The sequence below is a fragment of the Erigeron canadensis genome, chromosome 6 (assembly GCF_010389155.1).
Source record: "Erigeron canadensis isolate Cc75 chromosome 6, C_canadensis_v1, whole genome shotgun sequence".
NCBI classification, from domain to species: Eukaryota; Viridiplantae; Streptophyta; class Magnoliopsida; order Asterales; family Asteraceae; genus Erigeron; species Erigeron canadensis.
This window is the reverse complement of record NC_057766.1, coordinates 5,489,791-5,511,669: the sequence shown is the minus strand read 5'-3', so window position 1 is coordinate 5,511,669 and position 21,879 is coordinate 5,489,791. Positions and strand designations below refer to the sequence as shown.

Genomic DNA, 21,879 nt, shown 5'->3' with positions numbered 1-21,879 from the left:
TATCTGTACTATATTATAAAAAGAATAACTCATGTTGAAAGTTACATGGGAAATATCTAAAATACTATTTTATTTGTCATCTTTTCCGTTTGATATTAAGTATTTAATTTTAACTTTTTAAAATTTTTTTTTAATTTTGACATAAGTATTTTTGTTTGTGTTACAGTATAATAAATGATGAAAGTTATATCAATGAAAAATATATTTAAAACTTAATCCGTTTATCTATTTTATATGAAGTATTATATAATATAAAAAAAACTTTTACGCTCAAAATTAAAGAGAAAACTTGATAAGTCAAGATTAAACTACTAATATGAGAGAGAATGAATACTATTTATAGATACTTTTAGTCTCCTTATTAAATGGGTCAAACTCTGCTCTGAATTCTTAATATCCGCAGATACACATGTCATTACCAAATTGATCAGTAAACTACATTATAATTCAAGCGATTATGGGCAAGATTGTGTTAAAAAACTTGGTAACCTTCCAATTATTAACTCAAACCCTCACTCCTTAACAATAGTTCAAACAAATTTAAACATGAAATACATACGACACTTGGCTTCAAACTTAATATAAGGAATACAACACCTACGAAATGACCACTACCAAACAAATTAAGCTAAATACATGAGATCTTACATACGGAAAAGTGCGCTAGTAGCTATATATAAATGATCGAGGTAGATTGATCAAGCCTTGGAATCCATGGCTAAGATGGTGCTAATGTTCATTGGAGTCATGTAGTCTGGACTACCACCCATCATTTGCTGCACAATGATTCTATTGGCCCTTTCTGATGGATGGAAAGGATCCCAAAATGCATAGATGTCTCTGTTTGGGCACAAATTTGACATTGGTGTGCATAATCCTATTCCATTGTATGGACCTTGTCCACAACATGCTACTTTTGATGTTACAAACCCTGAAATTAAGACAAATATATAATGATTGTCACATTTTCATGATTATTCTTGTTCTCTCTTATTCTAATATATAATAAAAATGTTGTTAATAAGATGTCTATATGCTCAAATGCTTTCAAATTGCCTTGTAATAATCTAAGGTGAAATCTCACAAATGTAAGTGCACGGTATATTTGGGGTCCCTATTTTTGCTTAGATGCAGTTTTCAATTATTGAGTGAATTAAATCCTATGTCCTCAAGCAAATGAATAAACTAATGGAAGATTCAAACTTTATAATTTAATAAATCATTTTAAAAACCATAGTTATTGCTACTTCCCACTTTCTAATTTTTCCAGCAAGCATTACTACATTTTGATAGTCAAGTTGGGTATGATCATATCTAAAAATGGACGAAACAAGTTTCACCCTAGGTAAAACTAGCTATATCTAGAAAGTCTTGTGTCAATAGTGTGAGACATCCAATGCACTATGCTTATATGGATAAGACGATAGATATTTTCTCATTTCATTTTTAGTTCTATTTTACTAATAAATACTTTGTCTCAAATGGGTTACCATTGAAGTATATATACACACACAATATATAAGTGTGTGAAATGAAATTTAAGAAGTGTCTTTCGGTTAAAAATTAGACAAAGGGGCAACACATATAACTTTTTAATTATTTAATTACTTGTGAAAATCTATTTTTTCCCCATATACAAAAGGTATACATGTTGCACTCGTGAAACCATATACAAAAGGTATACATGTTGCACAATAAGAGGTTGTCTGTGATTGAGTTTTAAAAATGATGATTTGATTATTGCGTTTACATAACGCAATTAATGAAAAAACAGTGTTTGGCAAAAAAAGGTGATTACCTGTGTTTTCACATAGAAAAAAACAGTTTTAGAAAAGCATGTTGATACATGCTTTTTCAAAACACGGTTTTTAAACGCAAAAGCTAGTTTACATAATTAATCCCAAACAACCCCTAAAGAATGATTTGAAAATGCAATTTATAACGACCGGTTGAACAAATAAGGAACCTTTGTACCGTAAGCTTGAGGATTTGATATGAAATCCATGTGCATTCTCATCGTATTAGCGGCCACGAAAATTTGTCCGCCCTTTTCGTCATTGAGGCTTCTCAACATATCGTTAAGTTGAGGGTTGTACAAGTCAGCTGCTCGTTGCAACTCTACAGAGCATTCCCCTGTTCTACTACGTTGAGCTAACTCCGCTGGCACGCAACCCATCGGCCCTGTCCCCATCACCAATACCCTTCTAGCTCCAAGATCGTACATTCTCTATATTTTAACAAATAATTAGTAGACATAAAATGCAAAACAATGTGATCTAAAAAAATTAAATTTCTAAAATCTAATTTGTAAAATTTAATCAATATCAAGTTTTCGAATGGGACAAATTTCCTAAACATTTAATAGTTCTTTTCACCAATAAAAGAGTAACGTTAATTTTGCGACAATAAATTGAGACCAGATAATTTGAAACAAATACCGTAAACCAAACACGTCTGAATATTTTATACACAATAAGTGCAGCTCTAACGGTTACATTTAAAAAAAAAAATTTACATTACCCCTTATATATATCATGATTGATTCATGTAGGAAATTTTTTGTGGCCTAAGTGAATCACTAAAACACATTAAAATAGAGAATAACAGAACTGTTAAAAATGTTTCCAAATTAATGACTGATGACCAATTATTTAGTCAAACTATGATATGATATGATATGGTAATGTATAAATCAGTACTAGTTGGCGTATACGCAAAAGCATTAATACCCACATGAAAGAAATGTTACCAATTTTAGTCCATCCCACCAACCACACTCCACCATTGATTATACTGACTATAGTGATCAACCATATTACATTATTAGCCATGTCCCATAACTATTATTTCAATATATGCTTGATTTTTCTACAAGATATTTAAGAACAAATTTAATTTACACTCTAATAGTTAAACTTACCAAGTCATTTATTCCATGAAAATGATACTTACGAAAATGTAACTAAAGAGAGAGAATTACCGAAAGAACGTTTCGATATTCAGAAATAACGTAGCGAACGTAATCTGGTAAAGCAAATTGACGAGATCTAGCGGAGTAAGGAACCAAGTAGTAATTGTTAACGAAGTCGTTTCCACCAAGTGATATAAGCACCACCCCATCCGTGACTACTTTATTAACTTGATCATGTCCAATGACGTCAGCTAGTCGGGTCTGGTATTGCTCGAAATACTCTAACTGAGTCCATATCCGTATTATATTTAACTGTCAAACATTAAAACCTTCAGTAAAACATACTCAAAGTTTTAGACTTTAGAGAAGTTACAATATATTCTCCAAAATGGATAATTTCTGAAAATTACCAAATCAAGCACAGAGTATCTATCTCGAGGTGCAAATTTTAAACATGAGCCTTATATATATATTGGAGTTAATAAGTATGTATCTAGCTACATACTGCTCAGATTTTGAGAGAGGGGGGTGGATTTTATATTTATACACGTGATTAGCAGGGGGATCAGCATATTTGTTTTTCCCATATATATTTTGTGTGTATCAACTACATTTACTTTTTACTTTTTTTAGTAAAAAAAAATACCTTTAAAATTAAAAAAATAATTACATTGTCCTAAAATGGGATGAGAATAACTGCCCACATTACCCCAAACTAGTTTTGTCTTGAAATCTAAGTATAATACTGTATATGGATTTTGCAGCAAAACTTTTCTATTTGGTATATGTTAAGGTTGTTTATGCACATGCCTAGCTAACGTATTAAATGACTAAAATTATTTTTTCTATGACAATGCTATCAATCTAATTTTATATTAGAAAAAAAAAAAAAACAATTTTAACGGCAAATAAAAATGATAAATTAATGAGACATACAAATTGAACCCCAGTGTCATTGAGGATTCCAATTCCTGCAGAAGCAAAGTTAGCACCATGTAAAAGCTTCTTTCCCTTTAGCAACGGACTTAGGTATGGCAATGGAGATACCAGTCCCATACGTTCACCTATCGAAATAGGGAGAAAAAAAAAATAAAGATTTTATTCCCTAGCACTAATAACTTACAATACAATTCCAAATCTAGGAATGATAAGGTATGGGTTTAAGTATTATATAAACGACTAATTAAACAAGTATATGACCAAGTTAATTTTTTGCATTTTATATAAGAATATATATCGTGACTATTAAATTTATATACAGTCAAACCTTTATAAATTAATACTAGATAAATTAATATCTTGATAAATTAAAATTAATAATTTGTTTAGACCCAATTTAAGAAAACCATTGTAAATCAACACTCGATAAATTAATAACTCGTTTTATTAATAAAATAATTATATTGTATGAGAACTTGATTATGAGTACGCAACTGAGAATGTCTGGAATGTTGAGGCCATTAGAGAAGCGACCAGTGGGACGATGTGTGGGATAGTCAATGCCATATGGTGGCGAGTCGGCTCTAGCAGTAGTGACTAAGAAGTCATTGTTGCCGTTGTCTACTAGCGAATCCCCAAAAACAAAGAAAGCTCGAGCCTCCACTTTAAGAGGAACAATGACAAATGCTATGATCACCATTATTGATGCTAGAATCACTAAACTACGCAAAGAAAATGAACCTTCCATTGATGAACTAAATATTTAGAATGTTTCACAAGTTTGCTTGACGAATGTGTTAGTATGATCAAACTCAAATGGCCGATCATCGGTTTTATAGGGGTTCCCGATGGCGAACCATGGTACAAAATTAAATGGGCAATCCTACCACCACTAGAGAAAATGCAAGAGAATCGATACAAGTGAAGTTAAACATGGGTGTGTGAAATGTATACTTTCGGGAATTTAGGACATGTTTTCACTTTTTAGGCATGGTGGATGCAATTGCAATGTTGGTCCTAAATTGTGAAAGTGCCAAAGTTATTGATTAAAGAATGGTACAATTTCTAGGATTGAAATACTCTAATTTTCCGAACGAGTATCAAAGTTACTTGTGTGCCAAAAAAGGACACATGGCGGCCTTCGCTCAAACAGTTGGGCGTATGGGAGTCGTGCATGGTCTATATCTTGTCGGATCGTGGTGGATGTTGTTCATGTCGCGGTGGCTTATGCATATCAAGCTTTTTAGCTTATGAAGTGTTGCAAAATGCAATAGATGTGTCATGGGAATTAAGTATGTGTCATTATACTGTTAAGTTGCATTACACTATTAGAAGAAGTTACGTTCATATAAATTTTTCTACAACTTTACTTAAATCTATCTAGATAGAGTAAAAGTCTTGTTAGCATATGGGTGGATTATTTCTAACAATAATAGAATTGCTTTCGATAGAATTGAATGAAGAATGTGATTGATGAGCTACCAATTAAGGCATTTTTATTAGGTTTCTAATTAGCTAAATACATGTCAAATGGTGACCGGCGAGTGGATTTGATAGCAAGTTTTTTCTGTTGTGGACAGATTGGTTGGCTACCCATGTGTACAAGCTGGCGATGTAAATTGTCTTATAATCGTCTAACGTGAAAATATAAAATAAAGAGTTAATTTCTCGGATCGGCCCTGTGGGTTACCTGAAAAATCACATTTCATCCTTATGGTTTAAAAATGACACGAGGGATAAATGACATAAGGGATACTTTATACAAGGATAAAGTTCTGAGCCAATCTTTCATCTTAACGGCCGTTAAATAGTCTCCATTTTTCCCTTACATGCCTCCCACGTGAAGGTATTTAGTTATTTACATCAATTCTTAACGCAAATTAATTCTTTGTTTTAAAACATTTGAGATGGTCATATATTTTAAATTATATGCTACAAATATATAGTTTACCAATATATTTCTATTTCGAACGTATTACCTTTAATTCATTAAAGTGTCACAAATTTTTATTTATAGAATACAACATTTTTTATACTCACGCAATCATATTCATGTTTAAGGACTACATCTACAAATAACTAGCATAAGTTTATATCTCATTAACGGTGTGGGTGAGGCAAACTATTGGCCAACTGCATGTATTAATTATTTCTCTATTTCTATATATATATATATATATATATATATATGCCGAAAGAGAGAGAGTGCGCATGACTCTTTTTTAGCGAAAATACTCCTTGTCGTTTAATATTTTTCAATAATAGTCCCAACATTGTTAAGGATATTAAAAAACTCTAACGAGCGATAACAATCGTTAAATTAGATCTGTTCTTAGGGAGTAACAATAATATCTACAAATCAAATCCCTTACTCTAATAGGAAGTTAGGTCCTTTTAATTTCTCAAACGGGTGTTAACAATCGTTAGATGTTATTTTAGTGTCCAAATAGAATTACAAAAGTTGTTGCAAATTAGGTTTTATTTTTCCTAACGGACGTTGGAGTATGTAGTTTTTGTGTTTAGTATTTTTCTATCGGTGTTCCAATTTAACAAAAAAAAATGTGAGTTTCGATTTTTTTAACGTGTTTTTTTGTTATATGTTTTACTAAAATTATCGTTCGTTAAGTTGTTTTTTGCTTTTTACAATTTATTGTACAAAATTGATATGGTATCCACATTTATTTGTCTTTGTGTTATCTAAAATGTTTCATATGATACTTTTAGTTTATTTTTGTACCTCACACATAATAGTATAACTTTAGTGCGTTTACAATTTTCTTTTTCTCGTTGTCACATTGTTTGTCAATTAATCGCATATAGTTGTCACATGATTAAAATTCGTTTCTTTATTCCTTCAACTATTCAGAGAATTGATCATGTAAATAATTATTATATCTTACATTAGACACACGTTTAAATAAGAAACAAACGAATGTATCTCCCTCATGTATAAAGTTTCTGAAAACAACGTTATGTGTCCTTGAGCAACGCCCATATAACATAACTAGTCAAATATATTCACCATTAGCTTCTACCATTATTATACCTTGAAAAAACCATGTACCACCGCATATTGCATGAATACGATTCTAATATAAGTATCTTTATGTATATATACAGTATGAATTATTACGTACTAAAAAAATACCCGCAATGCAACGATGACGATGGATTGTGGTGGATAGGTAGTGGCGATAGAGACGTCAGCGATTGACATTGACGGCTGCAGCTTGGGGGCAGCGGGATCAGCTGCCCCCACTCCAATTTTAATACAATGTAATTTTTCAAAATTTAAATGGTATATTTGTAATTTTTTTTATAAAAGTAGGAAATAAATATAAATGTTATCTTCGTTGTCAACTTGTCATAAACTTATTATTTGGATCTCATTGGTCATCGAGCAGTAATTTTAAGATAGATCTTTTCATTAAAGTATTAAAAAACTCGAGTTGTTTTATTTTTTAATAGAAAGAATGAAGTATAGTTTAAGAAAAAACTTTCGTTGTTTGAGTATGTAAATGTGTAGTACATTATAGTGGAACTATTTATAGAAAATGTATTTTCTTTCAAATTATTATATATATATTTATCATAAACAATTAATTATAATTATCATAAAGCTAATTATATCCAAAGAAGTATATTTTTGGGTTTCTTGCATTATATGATTGAATACGTTTTCATTTAATAAGACCTTGTTCGATACGTGTGGTCATTATTTATTAAAAAAAACTAGTATGTTTAAATATGAGTGTTAGACCCGGTGTAGATAACAAATTCTTTTGAGAGTCCATTTTCTATTTTCGAGATAGGCTCTTTTTTGTTTTTTTTTTTCATTTTCTGATACGACTGTTATAAGTATGACAAACAACTTTTAATTTTACCCCCTCGCAAAAAAATTCCTGGCTCCGTCTCTGGCGATTGATGGTGGTGATAGTGGCGAGAAGTGTATTGATGTAAAATGGTCATTTTGGTTATTTTAAGAGTTAATTAAGCTAAATGTTGCAAAGTAATTTTTATTAAAGGTATATCAGATACTTTAAATTGATATTTCTAGTGGAGATGCCAATGGGGTTATGGTCCATTGGTAAGATATTTGACTTTATAAAAATCTAGCAGGGTTCGAGTCACACATTCTACATATGTAAGGGTGAATCATTCAAAGGTTTCAAGAGTTTGGTTTGTGTATCAGGCTTGTATGTAATTTAAAAATATGAGTAGATTAACTTGTTTTTTTGAAAAAAAAAACAAATAAAATATAAATAGAGAATATGAAAAGGTAGTTCTACGGAAAAAAGAACAAACAATTTTTTTTTTTGAACAGCGTAAAATTAAATATATATATACAAAGGACAAAGCTCAAGATGAGTTAGCCTAAAAGATTACATCACGAGAAGATGATTTAAAAGCCACCCTTCCCATTTAATGTTTATTATACTATTCCTACTAACAAACCAATGGAAGGAATAATAGACAATATTATCAAAAATCTCGCTATCTCTAGTCTTTGTAGGCTCGAAGATGCAATTGTTACAAAACCTCCAAATAGTCCACCAAGCGATACAGGTGATCGAGAAAATTAGATCTTTGTGCATGGACTTAATATGCCAGCTATAAATAGTATCTACAACCATCTTAGGGAAGTCAAATGAGAGAATTAACCTGGAGCTAAATGAGAGAATTAACCTGGAGCCAAACAGAAATCAGGCCAATATTTTCTTTGCCACATGACAATTTATAATGTAAGATTTCACGCATACTATATAATGTAAGATTTCACGCATACTATATAAGAAACCGTTCGGCGTTCGCCTCGATCATTGTTATCCCTATTCTTTTTTTGCTTTACAAAATAAATTGCGCGCTATAGACTCGTAATTGAGAAATTACTAATCATCTTTTAAATCGCTTGATCATTTTTTCTTAAAATGACGTCAAACCTATGCATGATGCATCCAATCGAATCGAAGAGACAATAATTAAAATAATGTTATTTAAATTATGAATTTGAGCAAAAGAATTTGTTTTATGTATTAAATTAAAGTTAATTTAATATCTTGTTGTTCAAACGAACAAAAAGTTTGTATAATTATGACATATACTATTTACAACGACTGAGATAATAACAACAATATAAACTTAAAGTATTAATTTGTATTTGTCCATTAAGTATTATTGATACATCATTTTCGTTACATCATAATCAAGACATTACAAAGATTTTCCAACAAAGATATATAATTATTATGGAAAATATATCCATCATTTTCTTTGCACAAAAAAAGTGTTTGATAATTATGGGTTATGGCCAACATTGGCAAAAGAACAATGTTCCAAACACTTTTATGAATAAATGAATCTAATGACATTTAGAAATGGATTTTTGATTTGGACTACTTGATGTTAACTTCATACATACATGAACCCCAATTAGGCATCCTGAAATGGAAGAAATCACATTTCTAATTATAACTTGAATATATTTGTCCCACTTTTGATGGCCACAATGATTTCTAAAAGTTATTAGTGTATTTATATATTAATGAGTTGATACGTGCAATCTATGTTTTCCTCGTCCAGGAAAATAGTGATATAATATTTAGGGAAGGATTGTATTTAACGTGCATAAAAATATTTGTACTTTACATATTAAAAGTCTACCACTTGATTTTCATGATAATGTACAAATAATTTATGTACCTTAAATACAGCCCTAACAAACCACTAATATTTAATGGATGACATACTAATATATTTTGGGAAAGATAAAAATGATTTAAAAGGTTTTATATAGATAAAGTTTATAGCTATACCTGCAGGTAGATTATTGACCAATGAAACTGATTGGTGAAGCTGGTAAGACATTACGAGTGCAAATGGGGAAGAGATTTTCTCAAGTTTCTTAACATAGACTATTTATGTTAGAGAAATTTAAACTCTTGAATTAAAATCAAGCGTAAACTTAAGGGTCTCCTTCCGTCCAAAAGTCCAGTTCCGAATTTTGGATTGAGGGTGGATGATAACATGACGCTCGATGACATGAAATCAACGATGAACCTAATTCGTGAGTATTAATAGAATCCATATGCTAATTATGTACTCAAATAGTGTAATCTTCGTATTTTCGTTATACGTTTTAGTGTAATATTTTATTATTAATATTGATGTCATGTTTTTTCTTAAAAACTAGTAATTTTATTTAGGTTTGTGTTGAAATAACTGAAAATAATATTTAAAAAAAAAAAGTTAAAGGTAAGAGATGAGGAAGTAATGATAGTGAGGGAGTGTAAGTAGAAAATAGTTAATTTGCTTTAGTAATTTAAATAACAAGTCCCTTCATTTTCAAATAGTTGTATGTAGAAAATGAGTAAAAGCAAAATAACTAGCTAGGAGCCTAGGAATGAATGTTCAATTTCAAGTTAGTAGTTTAATATTTAAAGGGAGGGAAATAAAATGAAGTACTATCTTTAACTTATACTAGCACTGTACCCGCGCGATGCAGCGGCGGTTTGGTGGTGACGACGATTGGCTGTGGTAACGGTGGCCGTGGTGGTGTTGTTCATGGTGGATGCAACTCTGTAAGTAATTTGTATAAATGTAATTGATGTAAAGTGATAGTAGATATAATTTAGAAGATAAAGGATTAATGATGTAAATTAATTTATAAAGGGTAAAATGGTAATTTTCCATCTAACACTTTTATGAAAGAGAAAGTGATAATTATTATAAGATAGTATAGATATCAATCAACGAAAGATGAATTAAGAGAATAATACTTATTATTAAGATAATTAATAAAAGGTCAGGAATTTAACTATGTGAAAGATATTAAATTCATCAATAAACCTAATAACAATATTATGGGAAACAAAGATTGTTAGAAATGTAAAGAAAACTAATATAATCAATGTTTTAAATGATAAACTATTTTTAATTTGCCATGTCAAAAGGAATTTCTATTCTCAATAATTTTAAATTTTAACAGTTTGTAAAGAATCGACTTTCGAAGAACACTGGATACATTGAAACAACCTAGCACACCACTCCAACCCGCTAGAGGTTCAAATCTGTTAGTGGTATTGAAAATTGTGAGGAGGTTCACTTAAATTGAAAATAACTAAAGGTGTCAAGTTAGAACAATCTTGATTCTTAATTTTAAAATCGATAGTTAAAATTAAAAGATAATCTTAAACCTTGTTTTTAAATCAAGGGTCAAAATTTCCCATCAAATTGGATAATTTTTAGGAATCTCATCCCTTTAAATTTTGAGAAACTAATCATTTTAAAGAGTCGAACTCACAATTTATAGGTAAAAATCAGATAAGTTCCTTCATAAATCCTAAACATTTACCCACTGATATGTTCCTCATTGTCATTTTTGAATTTGTTTTCAACTAACCTATAAAATTTTAATTGTCATATCTTATTATCATCATATAAGTATATAACTCGAAAATTGAAAAGAACAATATAATTATATCAAGTCAAGTATGACGTAATTAACAAAATTAGCTTGTTAATTCGTTATAGTAATTAAAACATTTTCTAAGTGCATCTCCAATACATAAATCGTTTGCATCTTTTTGACGCAAACAGAATATTTCTTTCACAAATATATTTTCATCTCCAGTGTATTACATCAATGCGCACCATTATAATAGTTAAGAGCCATTTAAACCCTCATTTCTAACTAGTATTTGTGACTTCTTGTAATCTAGATGTGTTCATATAAAATTAACAGAAGTTGCCATTTCAATTCAAATAGCTAGATAGATAAAAAGCCTCCATTTATCCATATATAATGCTATACACAATATTCGTGATAAAGACTAGCTTCATACTTTTTATCTTTAACTATGTGAACAGAAAGAATTTGAACATGTCTCTTATCGAATGCTTAACCCATTTCTAAGCTGGAAAACAATATATTCTTTTATAAAAGCAACCTAATGATTTTTATAAAAAACAAAAGATTAAAAAAAAAAAAAATTAATGAAATACCGATATTCCCTTCTAAGTTCTACCGAGGTATCACGTTAATAATTTAACTTGCATCTTTTTCTAAGTAGACAACAAATTTAGTTGCATAAAGTGGTGCAAGGACATGGGCTCTAGTACATTGTCATTTCATAAATGTGTAGGGTAAAAGGGTTAAAGTTTTTATCTACTAAAACGGCGTAGTAGAGGATCCTTTGAATTTGTTTTGGCCTTTTCTTTATGTATTATGGTCCTATTTGCACCTACTTACAATCATATCGGGTCTTCATATTTATTTCACATAGGTAAGGTATACCAAGATATTCGGTCTAAATTCAACACAACCTTTCCGCATTTGCATTGCACATAAAGATCTGCTCTCGGTACTTTAACAAGGGAGTTTGTGATAACTTTTTCTTTTTCATGGTGAGGTAATAGTTAATATTTGGGGCCACAACCCACATTGATATCCTATCGTGCTATATGCGAATTCCCACTGGTTACTCCCTATACTTTTGAAGAGGCCTCCACCAATACTTAAACCCAAAAAATTGACAAGGTAGATCTTGAAGCATTCGGTGGAGGGGGACTAAAATTTTATGCTTCTATCATATGTTACGGTTATTGTATTAGGGTCGATAATTCGAGTCGGGTCAAACAAAAAATACATAAAATGTAATTTTTCTTCAATCATTCAAACTAACGTTCTTACACACATACATAGAAAATAGTTTCCAACAAACAAAAACTTAAGTACTTCAAAAATTGACCATTAGTTAATGGCTAAGTGGATTACGGGCTATAAAAATTAAACATGTAAATATTATTAGACTATTAAACTTATTAAAATATCAAAAATTTTGTGAAAAATAATTGGAGAGAACCTATTATATATATCTCCGAAAGAAATACGTATAACATCGCATTACCAAATAAAAAATAGGGGATGGTCTGGGCCCCCTCGGGCCCTAACATACATCCGCCATTGCACCCACCTCCCTTCTTCGAGCTCACCCAAAGGTACGCCAGTGACCATGCTATTTACGTACGTGAAATGGTTGGAGCCTAAAACTTTGTTACACAATACAATAAAAAAAAAAGTCAATTTTGCTTCAAGATTTAGAATATTATACAATATAAAACAAAGAACAGAAACACAAATTATATTTTACAAAGTATTTTAATATTGATTTTAAAAGGTTAATATAGATATTACTTATTAATAAAAAAAAAAGTTATTAGTACATTAAATGTTGTTTATAAACATTCTAAAAGTTTTAATTTTGCTTAGACTCTTGGTTGTTTTGAACATACCAGATGAATATCTTGTAATGCGGCTACAAAGATGGTGGTGGTGGCGGCGGCGGCGAGTAGCAGTGTAGATTATTGATGTAAATATTAATGTAAAAATAATTGATACAAAAATAATAGTATACATATTTTAGGAATTAAAAGGTAGATAGTGTAAATCAATAAGGGCCGATTAGGTATATCAAATGTTTAAGATATAAAACAAGGGTTAGGGGCATTTTATGTAAATTGGTTCATTAATTAGGAAATGATTGGGCTCTGAGAGATTGTTGGGCGGTTAAAAGTCTCAGTCTTGAAAACTGTATACGGTTTACTTTCAATGGTTCGAATCCCTTTCTGTGGGTTTAATATGGATATATATATATATTATATAATTTACCTTTATGACTTTTCTTTTGGAAAGTTTTCTTACAATTTTTTTTTAAAAAAAATTTGTTTTATTGTGTGTGACCTAAAAAGATTTTGTATTGCTTGGTTATGGCATTTAATCTTAACATTTTAATGAGTTGAGCAAGAAAATAAGACTCTAGTTGAAGATACTTTTTTATTTCAATTCTATCTTCATATATAAGGCTATCTCAAAGTGCTCGAGTGGCGGTTTCTTAACGCGCCACGTAAGTATTTCCTTACGTGTCGCACGATATTGATCTGAGAGACACATCAGCATTCACGTACTTTGCTTAGTCAACCCCAGTTTTTAAGAGTGCCTTGCATTTTAAAAATATAAATGTTTGTGCTAGGATTCTAACCTGGGCCTTCTAGCATGGAGACACATGTTTTTTCCAACTCATCTAATGGAAGATTGACATTTTGTTACCTATTAAATGCTATATATACTTTACAAATTCCTATATGTAAAATTGCGAGTTTAATATAAAAACAAGTATCAATTTCAATGTTGTTTCTCTGTCTTTCCCTATAAATTAATAAATTACATTTATTTATTTTTTTAAAAATGATACTGATGTTTATGTTCATTTCTTACAAAATATATATATAGGGTAGATATACAAAGAGAATGTTTTTAAGGAATAGAAAGTTTGTTTTTGATTTTTTTTAAGCTGTTTTTATGATTTTTTTTCTTTTCTTCATGTTTTTCATTTTTTTTTTAATTAACTCTTTCTACAAAAAAAAATTAAAAAATAAAAAAAAAAATTTCTAATCCAAGTTAGTAGACTATACATATAAGGGTACAGTATGAGTTTCGCCCTTAAGGATATTAATAAGGGATAGCTGGTGAAGGTGATAGATCATAGGGAGTGATCGGTGATATAGTGATCTACCCAAGGGGTTCCACTCTTAACTTTGATCATGGCTCATGATAAGCGTCCATTTTGTGATTATTTCTTATATCATAAGACCGCATTTTAATGCCTAATTAATTTATATATGTGAACTTCTGGTACTTAATGTTATTTACTATTATTACAGGTCCACAGAAAATTACTCGGTTAAATGTTGTTAACAAGATACAAGACGGCGAGACGAGGCTAAAATATGCAACACATAATATGGACTAATAAATACAAGCCCATAAGTGGTGGTGTTCGTGTGGGCTGCAGCCGAGAAAGACAAATAGAAAAAGAAAGCAAAGTGGGCAGCCCACTTGTGGTGTTTGGTCCGTGGGCAGCAGCAGCCCAAAAGAGAGAAGAAGTGGCCTTTGGGCCTTATGTTTCGTGAGCAGCAGCAGCCCAAAAGGTCAATTTTCGAAATAACTTCGTACACTCATGGACTCATGGAGTTATGGGTTCGATGTTTATTGTTGAGGACATCATTTGGATAACCTTGCTGACTATGAACATTACCAACCCATGTATCCGATGTATAAATATTAATAAAAATAAAAAAAAAAAAAAATGATGTGCTTTAATAAGCATATTATACAAAAAACGTAGACCGTAAAGTTAGTGCCTTTTTTGTTGTCCTGGCACGGTCGCCTACTTCAGCCGCCCCTAGGTCCGTCCCTGCTTCATTTATCGAAAGCCAGACATTCATCTTTTCTAGCCAGCAGGTATTTCCCAGTTTCTCACATATATAGTTGTATAAGCTTAAAAGGCCTAGAGCGTTCACGAGAAATATGAACTGAAAATCAATATAAAGGAACACCTTAGTATTGTAAGAAAAATATTAATGATGTACATCTCAACTGAAGGTCTTTTTCTACCTTTGATAGAATCTAGAAGCAACGTCTCTACATTTGGTAGGGGTAAGGTTGTCTACATATCAACCTCCCCTTATACTATCGAAAACGGTATTTATACTCAAAATCCATAAAAGACGGCATTAAGAGTTACTCTTTTTCAATTGTCAAGCATACTTTTAGTTTTAAATACGTATGAGCATATCATATTCACTTGGAGCCTATGTAATAATTTTAGTGTTCCAGAATCAAATAATGGTCAATGACTAATATTTGAGATATTGGTTATCGCGATAGGATAGTCGTAATTTTAATATGATGCAATATCAGTATATATTAGATTTTAGATCCATGCCAAATATACGGGTTTTACAACATTATTAATATAAGAATTAGTATATGAAATAAAAAAAATATTTATACGTTAAAAGTGAAAATATACTTAGAAAAAAACTGAGATATTTAAATGTAAATATTGATACTAAATCATATCAAAGATGGATAGTGTAACAGAGTTTCTTTTATACAAATTGTTTCAGAGAAACAATATCTTAACATTGATTACACAATTGATTGAGTTCTCATTAATTTTTTAAAAAATAAATAAATTCACTTTTATTAACCATGAATGTTGACAACGATATAAGTAGCAGCTGATTCGCGAGGTTTTTTTTGTGATGATTTAACGTTATGTGATTTTATTTGTAATGTTCGGTTTATATGAGAAGAATTTGTATTCAAAATATAGTTTGATTCCAATTACTAAAATAATTATCCTTAATTATAGTCTGATTATAATTATAATAGTAAAAAAAATTACAATTAGTTTGATTACGATTAATAAAATAAAATAAAATATTGATATAATATTAATTCATATTAATTCAAAAATATCTCTAACTTTTAACTACATTTTGTTATTAGATGGACATTATGCAATAAAATATTGATTATTTTTAAGTTGGGTTAAAGTGTAGATTGGTGATGGAAAACCAAAAAGTGTAAATTAATTTAGTGATGTGTTGAGTTAATTGATTTTGATAAATTGAGAGATGTGATTGGTCAATTGAGATTAGTTCAGTTGCGTTTTAGTATATATTAAAATTAAAATTAAAATTAAGATTAACTACTTTTTTTTTAATATATATATTAACTACTTAACTCTTAATAAAATATTAAAAGTCTAGTTTAAAATGTCAATATTTAATTTGGAGAAAATTTCATTAGATTACCTTGTGGTTTGCCATTTTTTAAATTTTTCGCCCCTGTCCTTTTTCTTTATCATTAGATCACCCTATAACAACTTTCTGTATCAATACATCACCCTCAGTCCAAACGTCGTTTGTCTCCATCCGTTAACCCTACCACGTGTTCTTACTTCTCTTCCCAAAATCACCAGTATATTGGTCGTTTACATCTAAACACTTGTTCTTGCTTCTCTTCCTAGATCAAACAACCACATCTTAAATCTCTCCCCTCACATTTTTTTCTCCATCTCTAAGCATCTTTAAACATCATAGTCACCAAATCTCTTTTAGAATCCTTACCAAAGATTTCCTTTAAAATGCATTCCTGATCTGATTAAATATATAATCCATTCCTATTTTGTATGGTTTTTTTTTCTTCTTTTAAGATCCTTTTTTCTAGATCCACACGATGTTGGTGGTGGCACCAGATTCAGGTCATGTACTCTCGCTGAAAAATCAACCACCTAAGATGATGGTGGCGGTGGTGGACCACCCAACCATCGTTGTTCCTTTGAATCATTTATACATACATAAATTCTTATTGTTAAACAAATGCAACAAATATGAAAATACCATAAGTGGAGTCGATGGTTATGTCCTTACATGTGAGAAGGAACACAACTGAAGAATTATGTAAATATATGCAATATTGTACAGTTTGGATAGTTAGAGGGGGTAATATGTAATTATTGATAGTTTGAGGTTTAATGTGTAAAGTTTAGAAATAAGTTAGTTGGAGTTAGTTAGAAGTGTTTAGTCGTAAACCTGTATATATATACTCTTTATATAATTTTTCAATAATACAATTCATTTTCACAATAATTCTTCCGCGTTAATATGGTATCAGAGCTATGAATCTTGTTTTCATGGTGTAGCAATTGCAAAATTAGGTTTAGTTTTGCCTCTATTCTGTTACATTTGTGGTGTAATTAGAGGGAATTGCTATTCTCCGGCGATTTTCGGTCGTCTTCTCCGATCTAGGGTTTTGTGTAATCGAATTGATTAACTGTTTTTGTCAATCTTGCACTATTTTTACTCATTTTTCTTTAATTGATGCTAACTACAGCTTCAATTTGTTGTTTCTTTGAGGTTTGATTAAGTCTTGGTTGATATTTGCTAAAACGGTGCTGACGTCATCATTTCCATGGCGTTTACAGATTCAATTCCTTCGTTTCAAGCAAATATTGTTCAGAATACGGTGAATGATTCTTTACATGTAGCTAGTTCTAATCATCCAGGTATGGCTTTTACAATTACCGCTTTTAATGGAAGTAATTTTCATGGCTGGAGTAGAACTGTCAAAATGGCTTTGGGTGCTAAATTGAAATTAGGTTTTATTGATGGCACTTGTAAGAAACCTGAGAATGATGAAGAAAAATTGCAGAAATGGATTAGATGTGATTATATGGTTACATGTTGGATCTTGAACTCTATGATAACTAAACTGTCTGAAGCTTTTTTGTATACCACTTCTGCATCTGAGTTGTGGAAAGAGATCACTGAAAGATATGGACAAAGTAATGGTCCATTGATTTACCAGTTAGAAAAGGAGTTAAGTGGAATTACTCAGGGTAGTTTGTCCATAGCAGCTTTTTTTAATAAGTTGAAGAAATGTTGGGATGAACTTCATAACCTCAATGGTCTACCTACATGTACATGTGGAAAGATGAATGAATGTACTTGTAAGTTGGTAGAGAAATTTCTTGAGTTGGAAAGTAGAACAAGGCTTGTGCAGTTTCTTATGAAGTTAAATGATGATTATGAATCTGTGAGGAATCAGATTCTTGCTATGGATCCCATGCCTAATGTGAATAAGGCATATTATATAGTACAACAAGTTGAGAAACAGAAACAAATCACACATAATGTGCCTGATCCAACTGCATTTTTTGCAAAAATGAATGGCAACAAGAATGGCTTTAGTGGAAAGAAAATTGGAAAAAGGACCTCAGGTTGAATTTAGGCCTAAAATGAAAAGGCATTGCACTTATTGTAATGAGGATGGGCATTCCTTTGAGCAGTGTTTTGAGAGGATAGGATATCCTGACTGGTATAAAGAAAAAAAAGGAAAGAAGGGAAAACTAACAGCCCAAGTTAATATTGGATATGAAGGAGAAACTCCATTTGATTTGTCGTTTGAGAATGAGATTTCTACAGGAAATACAGGATTGGATCCAAAATTGGTTTCTGCAGTTTGTCAAGAAGTTTTCAAGATGTTTAGAGACAAAGGACAAATCCAGGGCAATGTGGACCCTAGTACTTCTAGTGGTCATGCAGGTATATCTTGCTATGTCACCTCTTTTGCCATGACCTCTATTGGAAACACATATATTTTGCATATTGAATGGATCATTGATACTGGGGCTTCTGATCACATGACACCTCATTTTCATCTCTTCATTGCAACAAGAAAATTAAAGATACCTATTCATGTGCATCTGCCTAACAAAAAGGTCATTCCTGTCTATATTGTTGGACAAGTGAAATTGTCTGATAATCTTACCCTCAATGATGTTCTATATGTTCCTGAGTTTGAGTTCAGCCTATTATCAGTAGGAAAATTGTTAGTAACCCAAGGTCTTTTTGCTCAATTTTCCCCCACTTTTTGTGTTTTTCAGGACCTTTCAAATAGCAACATAGTGGCTGTTGGAAAGGGTTCTAGATGCTTATACATATGCATATCTTCTCTTCCAAAGACAAGTTCTCAAGTGTCTGAAATTCCAAAGAAGATTTTCTCATGTTTTTAGCAAATTTCCTCTTGTTTCAAATAATAATATTGATTCTAGCAACTCTGCAGTATCTTGTAACAATGTGAATATTGAAACTGTTCATGCCAGACTTGGCCATATGTCTTTGTCTAAGCTCATTCATGTACCTGAATGTAAAAATTTGAATGTAGCTGACTTTGTTTGTGAAAGTTGTAGACTTTCCAAAACTCATAGATTACCTTTTGTTAAGAGTCAAATTGTTTCTCTTAAGAGTTTTGATTTGGTCCATGTTGATTTATGGGGTCCTTATAAATCCCCTGCTTTGCTTGGGTCACACTATTTCTTCACTATAGTGGAAAATAAGAGCAGAGTCACTTGGACTTATTTAGTTCATTCTAAGGACCAAATTCCTGCTATTTTAGCCAGTTTTGTAGCTTATGTGGAAAATCATTTTAAAACCAAGCCCAAGTTCATTAGGTCTGATAATGGGACTGAGATAATCAATAAAGAGTGTTCAACTTATTTCAAGGCATAAGGCATCATACATCATAAGTTTATGGTTTATACACCCTAGCAAAATAGGATAGTTGAGAGAAAACATAGGCATTTGATTGAGACAGCTAGAGCTCTTAAGCTACATGTCAGTTTGCCAGCAAAATTCTGGGGAGATTGTATATTAGCTGCTACTTATCTAATTAATAGGATGCCTATGCAGCAGTTGGGTTGAAAAACTCCTTTTGAGGTTCTTCATGGTGTCAAGCCCATTTATGACTTTTTAAGAACAATTGGGTGTTTGTGTTATGCTGCAAATGTGAAACCACATAAAGATAAGTTTGCACCTAGAGGGATTAAATGCATACTTTTGGGATATCCACCTGCTCAAAAAGGATATAGATTGTATCATCTTGAGACTGGGGAGGTTTTTCATAGCAGGGATGTCATTTTTGAAGAGACAATTTTTCCTTTTAAGCAAAGACAAAGTGTGCAGACCAAATCAACTTCAGTTCCTATGGTCACTTCTATAAATGAGTCTGACAATTTAGATATTTCTTCTAATTCTGACATTAATTTTGAATTATTAAATAATTCAAATAATGTTCAAAATTTAGAAGATACTAGTGCCCTTTCAGATGAAACCAATCTTGTGACTGATGAGAGGTTTAATGCGGTTATTGAACATAACAGTGATATTCCTGGTAATAATTTTGGCTCTGCAAATGATGTGGTTAATGATGTTGATATTCAACCAAGGAAATCTTCAAGAACCAAAACTGCACCAGTCTGGTTGCAGGATTTTGTTACAACTGGTTCTAGACAATCAAAGTCAGCAAAGGCAAATGTGGTTTATCCATTGTTTGCTCAAACTGATTTTCAAAGAATTCCTCAAGATCACATTGCCTTTTTAGCTAATGTTTTTAGTGCAGAAGAACCTAAGTCTTATTTGCAAGCTAGTCATCATTCTGGATGGGTTGATGCTATGTAGAAGGAACTTGATGCTCTTGAGAAGAATGAAACTTGGATTTTAACTACTTTACCCACTGACAAGCAAGCCATTACTTCAAAGTAGGTTTATAAAACCAAATTCAATCCAGATGGGTCTGTTGAGAGATTAAAGGCCAGATTGGTTATAAGAGAGTTTAATCAACAAGAAGGAACTGATTACAAACATACTTTTTCTCCTGTTGCAAAATTGGCAACTGTCAGAGTCCTTATTGCATTGGCCACTGCTAAAGAATGGGCCTTACATCAATTAGATGTAAATAATGCATTTCTTCATGGATATATTGATGAAGATATCTACATGTTTCCTCCTAAAGGGTATACCAAAGTTGCTCCTGGACAAGTTTGCAAATTAAAAAGATCTTTATATGGATTGAAACAAGCATCCAGACAATGGAATTTAGAGCTGTCAAAATTCTTAACTGGTTTTGGATATGTACAATCCAAACATGATTATTCTTTATTTGTTAAGAAGACTGGAGATTCTTTCACTGCAACATTGGTATATGTAGATGATATATTACTCACTAGGAATTGTGACAAGGAAATAACAGAAGTTAAAAAAGCTCTTGATGAGAAATTCACCATAAAAGATTTGGGTTTAGCTAAATACTTTCTTGGAATTGAATTTGGCAGAACTGAGGTGGGTACTTATCTCAATCAAAGGAAGTATATTCTTGATTTATTACAAGATGCAGGATTGACTGCTGCAAAACCTGCTCCTTATCCTCTCCCACCAAATCTCAAATTGTCACTACATAAAGGTATTCCTTTAATTGATCCTGGTGCTTATAGAAGGTTAGTTGGCAGGCTTCTCTATCTTACCATGACCAGGCCAGATATTTCTTATAGTGTGCAACATCCTAGTCAATTTGTATTCCGCACCAAAAGAAGTACATATGCAGGCTGCACTGCATTTGCTGAGATATTTGAAAGGTTCCATTTCAAAGGGGTTGTTTTATCCCATTCAGCCACATCTAAAACTCACTGGTTTTTCTGATGCTGATTGGGCATCTTGTTTGATGACCAGAAGATCCTTAACTTGCTATTGTATTTTTTTGGGACATGCACTTGTTTCATGGAAAACTAAAAAGCAAGCAACTGTATCAAGATCAACAACTGAGGCTGAATATAGAAGCATGGCTG

The 21,879-nt window shown here is 31.4% G+C and overlaps 2 protein-coding genes across 3 annotated transcripts; one reads left to right on the top strand and one right to left on the bottom strand.

The window, feature by feature from the left end:
- Positions 1-478: 478 nt before the first annotated feature.
- Positions 479-4,728, bottom strand: LOC122605347 (GDSL esterase/lipase At5g33370-like). 2 transcript variants are annotated; one of them, XM_043778275.1, is made up of 5 exons: positions 4,346-4,728; positions 3,848-3,975; positions 2,981-3,223; positions 1,975-2,227; positions 479-931 (listed from the first exon to the last, which is right to left on the bottom strand). In XM_043778275.1, exons 1-5 carry the CDS (start codon positions 4,596-4,598, stop codon positions 699-701), a joined length of 1,110 nt encoding a protein of 369 aa, XP_043634210.1. In that variant the 5' UTR covers positions 4,599-4,728; the 3' UTR covers positions 479-698. The 2 variants fall into 2 exon arrangements, with proteins under 2 accessions (XP_043634210.1, XP_043634211.1); XM_043778276.1 differs by having other exon boundaries at positions 790-913; positions 1,956-2,227.
- Positions 4,729-17,669: 12,941 nt separating this feature from the next.
- On the top strand, positions 17,670-18,482 carry LOC122604192. Its single transcript, XM_043777090.1, has one exon. It carries the CDS (start codon positions 17,670-17,672, stop codon positions 18,480-18,482), a length of 813 nt encoding a protein of 270 aa, XP_043633025.1.
- Positions 18,483-21,879: the final 3,397 nt, after the last annotated feature.

Coding starts and splice junctions, on each gene's coding strand:
- LOC122604192 (XM_043777090.1), top strand. CDS start 17,670: ATGGCGTTTACAGATTCAATTCCTTCGTTTCAAGCAAATATTGTTCAG.
- LOC122605347 (XM_043778275.1), bottom strand. CDS start 4,598: ATGGAAGGTTCATTTTCTTTGCGTAGTTTAGTGATTCTAGCATCAATA. Junction 3,976..4,345: donor CAACATTCCAGACATTCTCA/GTTGCGTACTCA, acceptor CTATTTCGATAG/GTGAACGTATGGGACTGGTA. Junction 3,224..3,847: donor ATGACACTGGGGTTCAATTT/GTATGTCTCATT, acceptor AATGTTTGACAG/TTAAATATAATACGGATATG.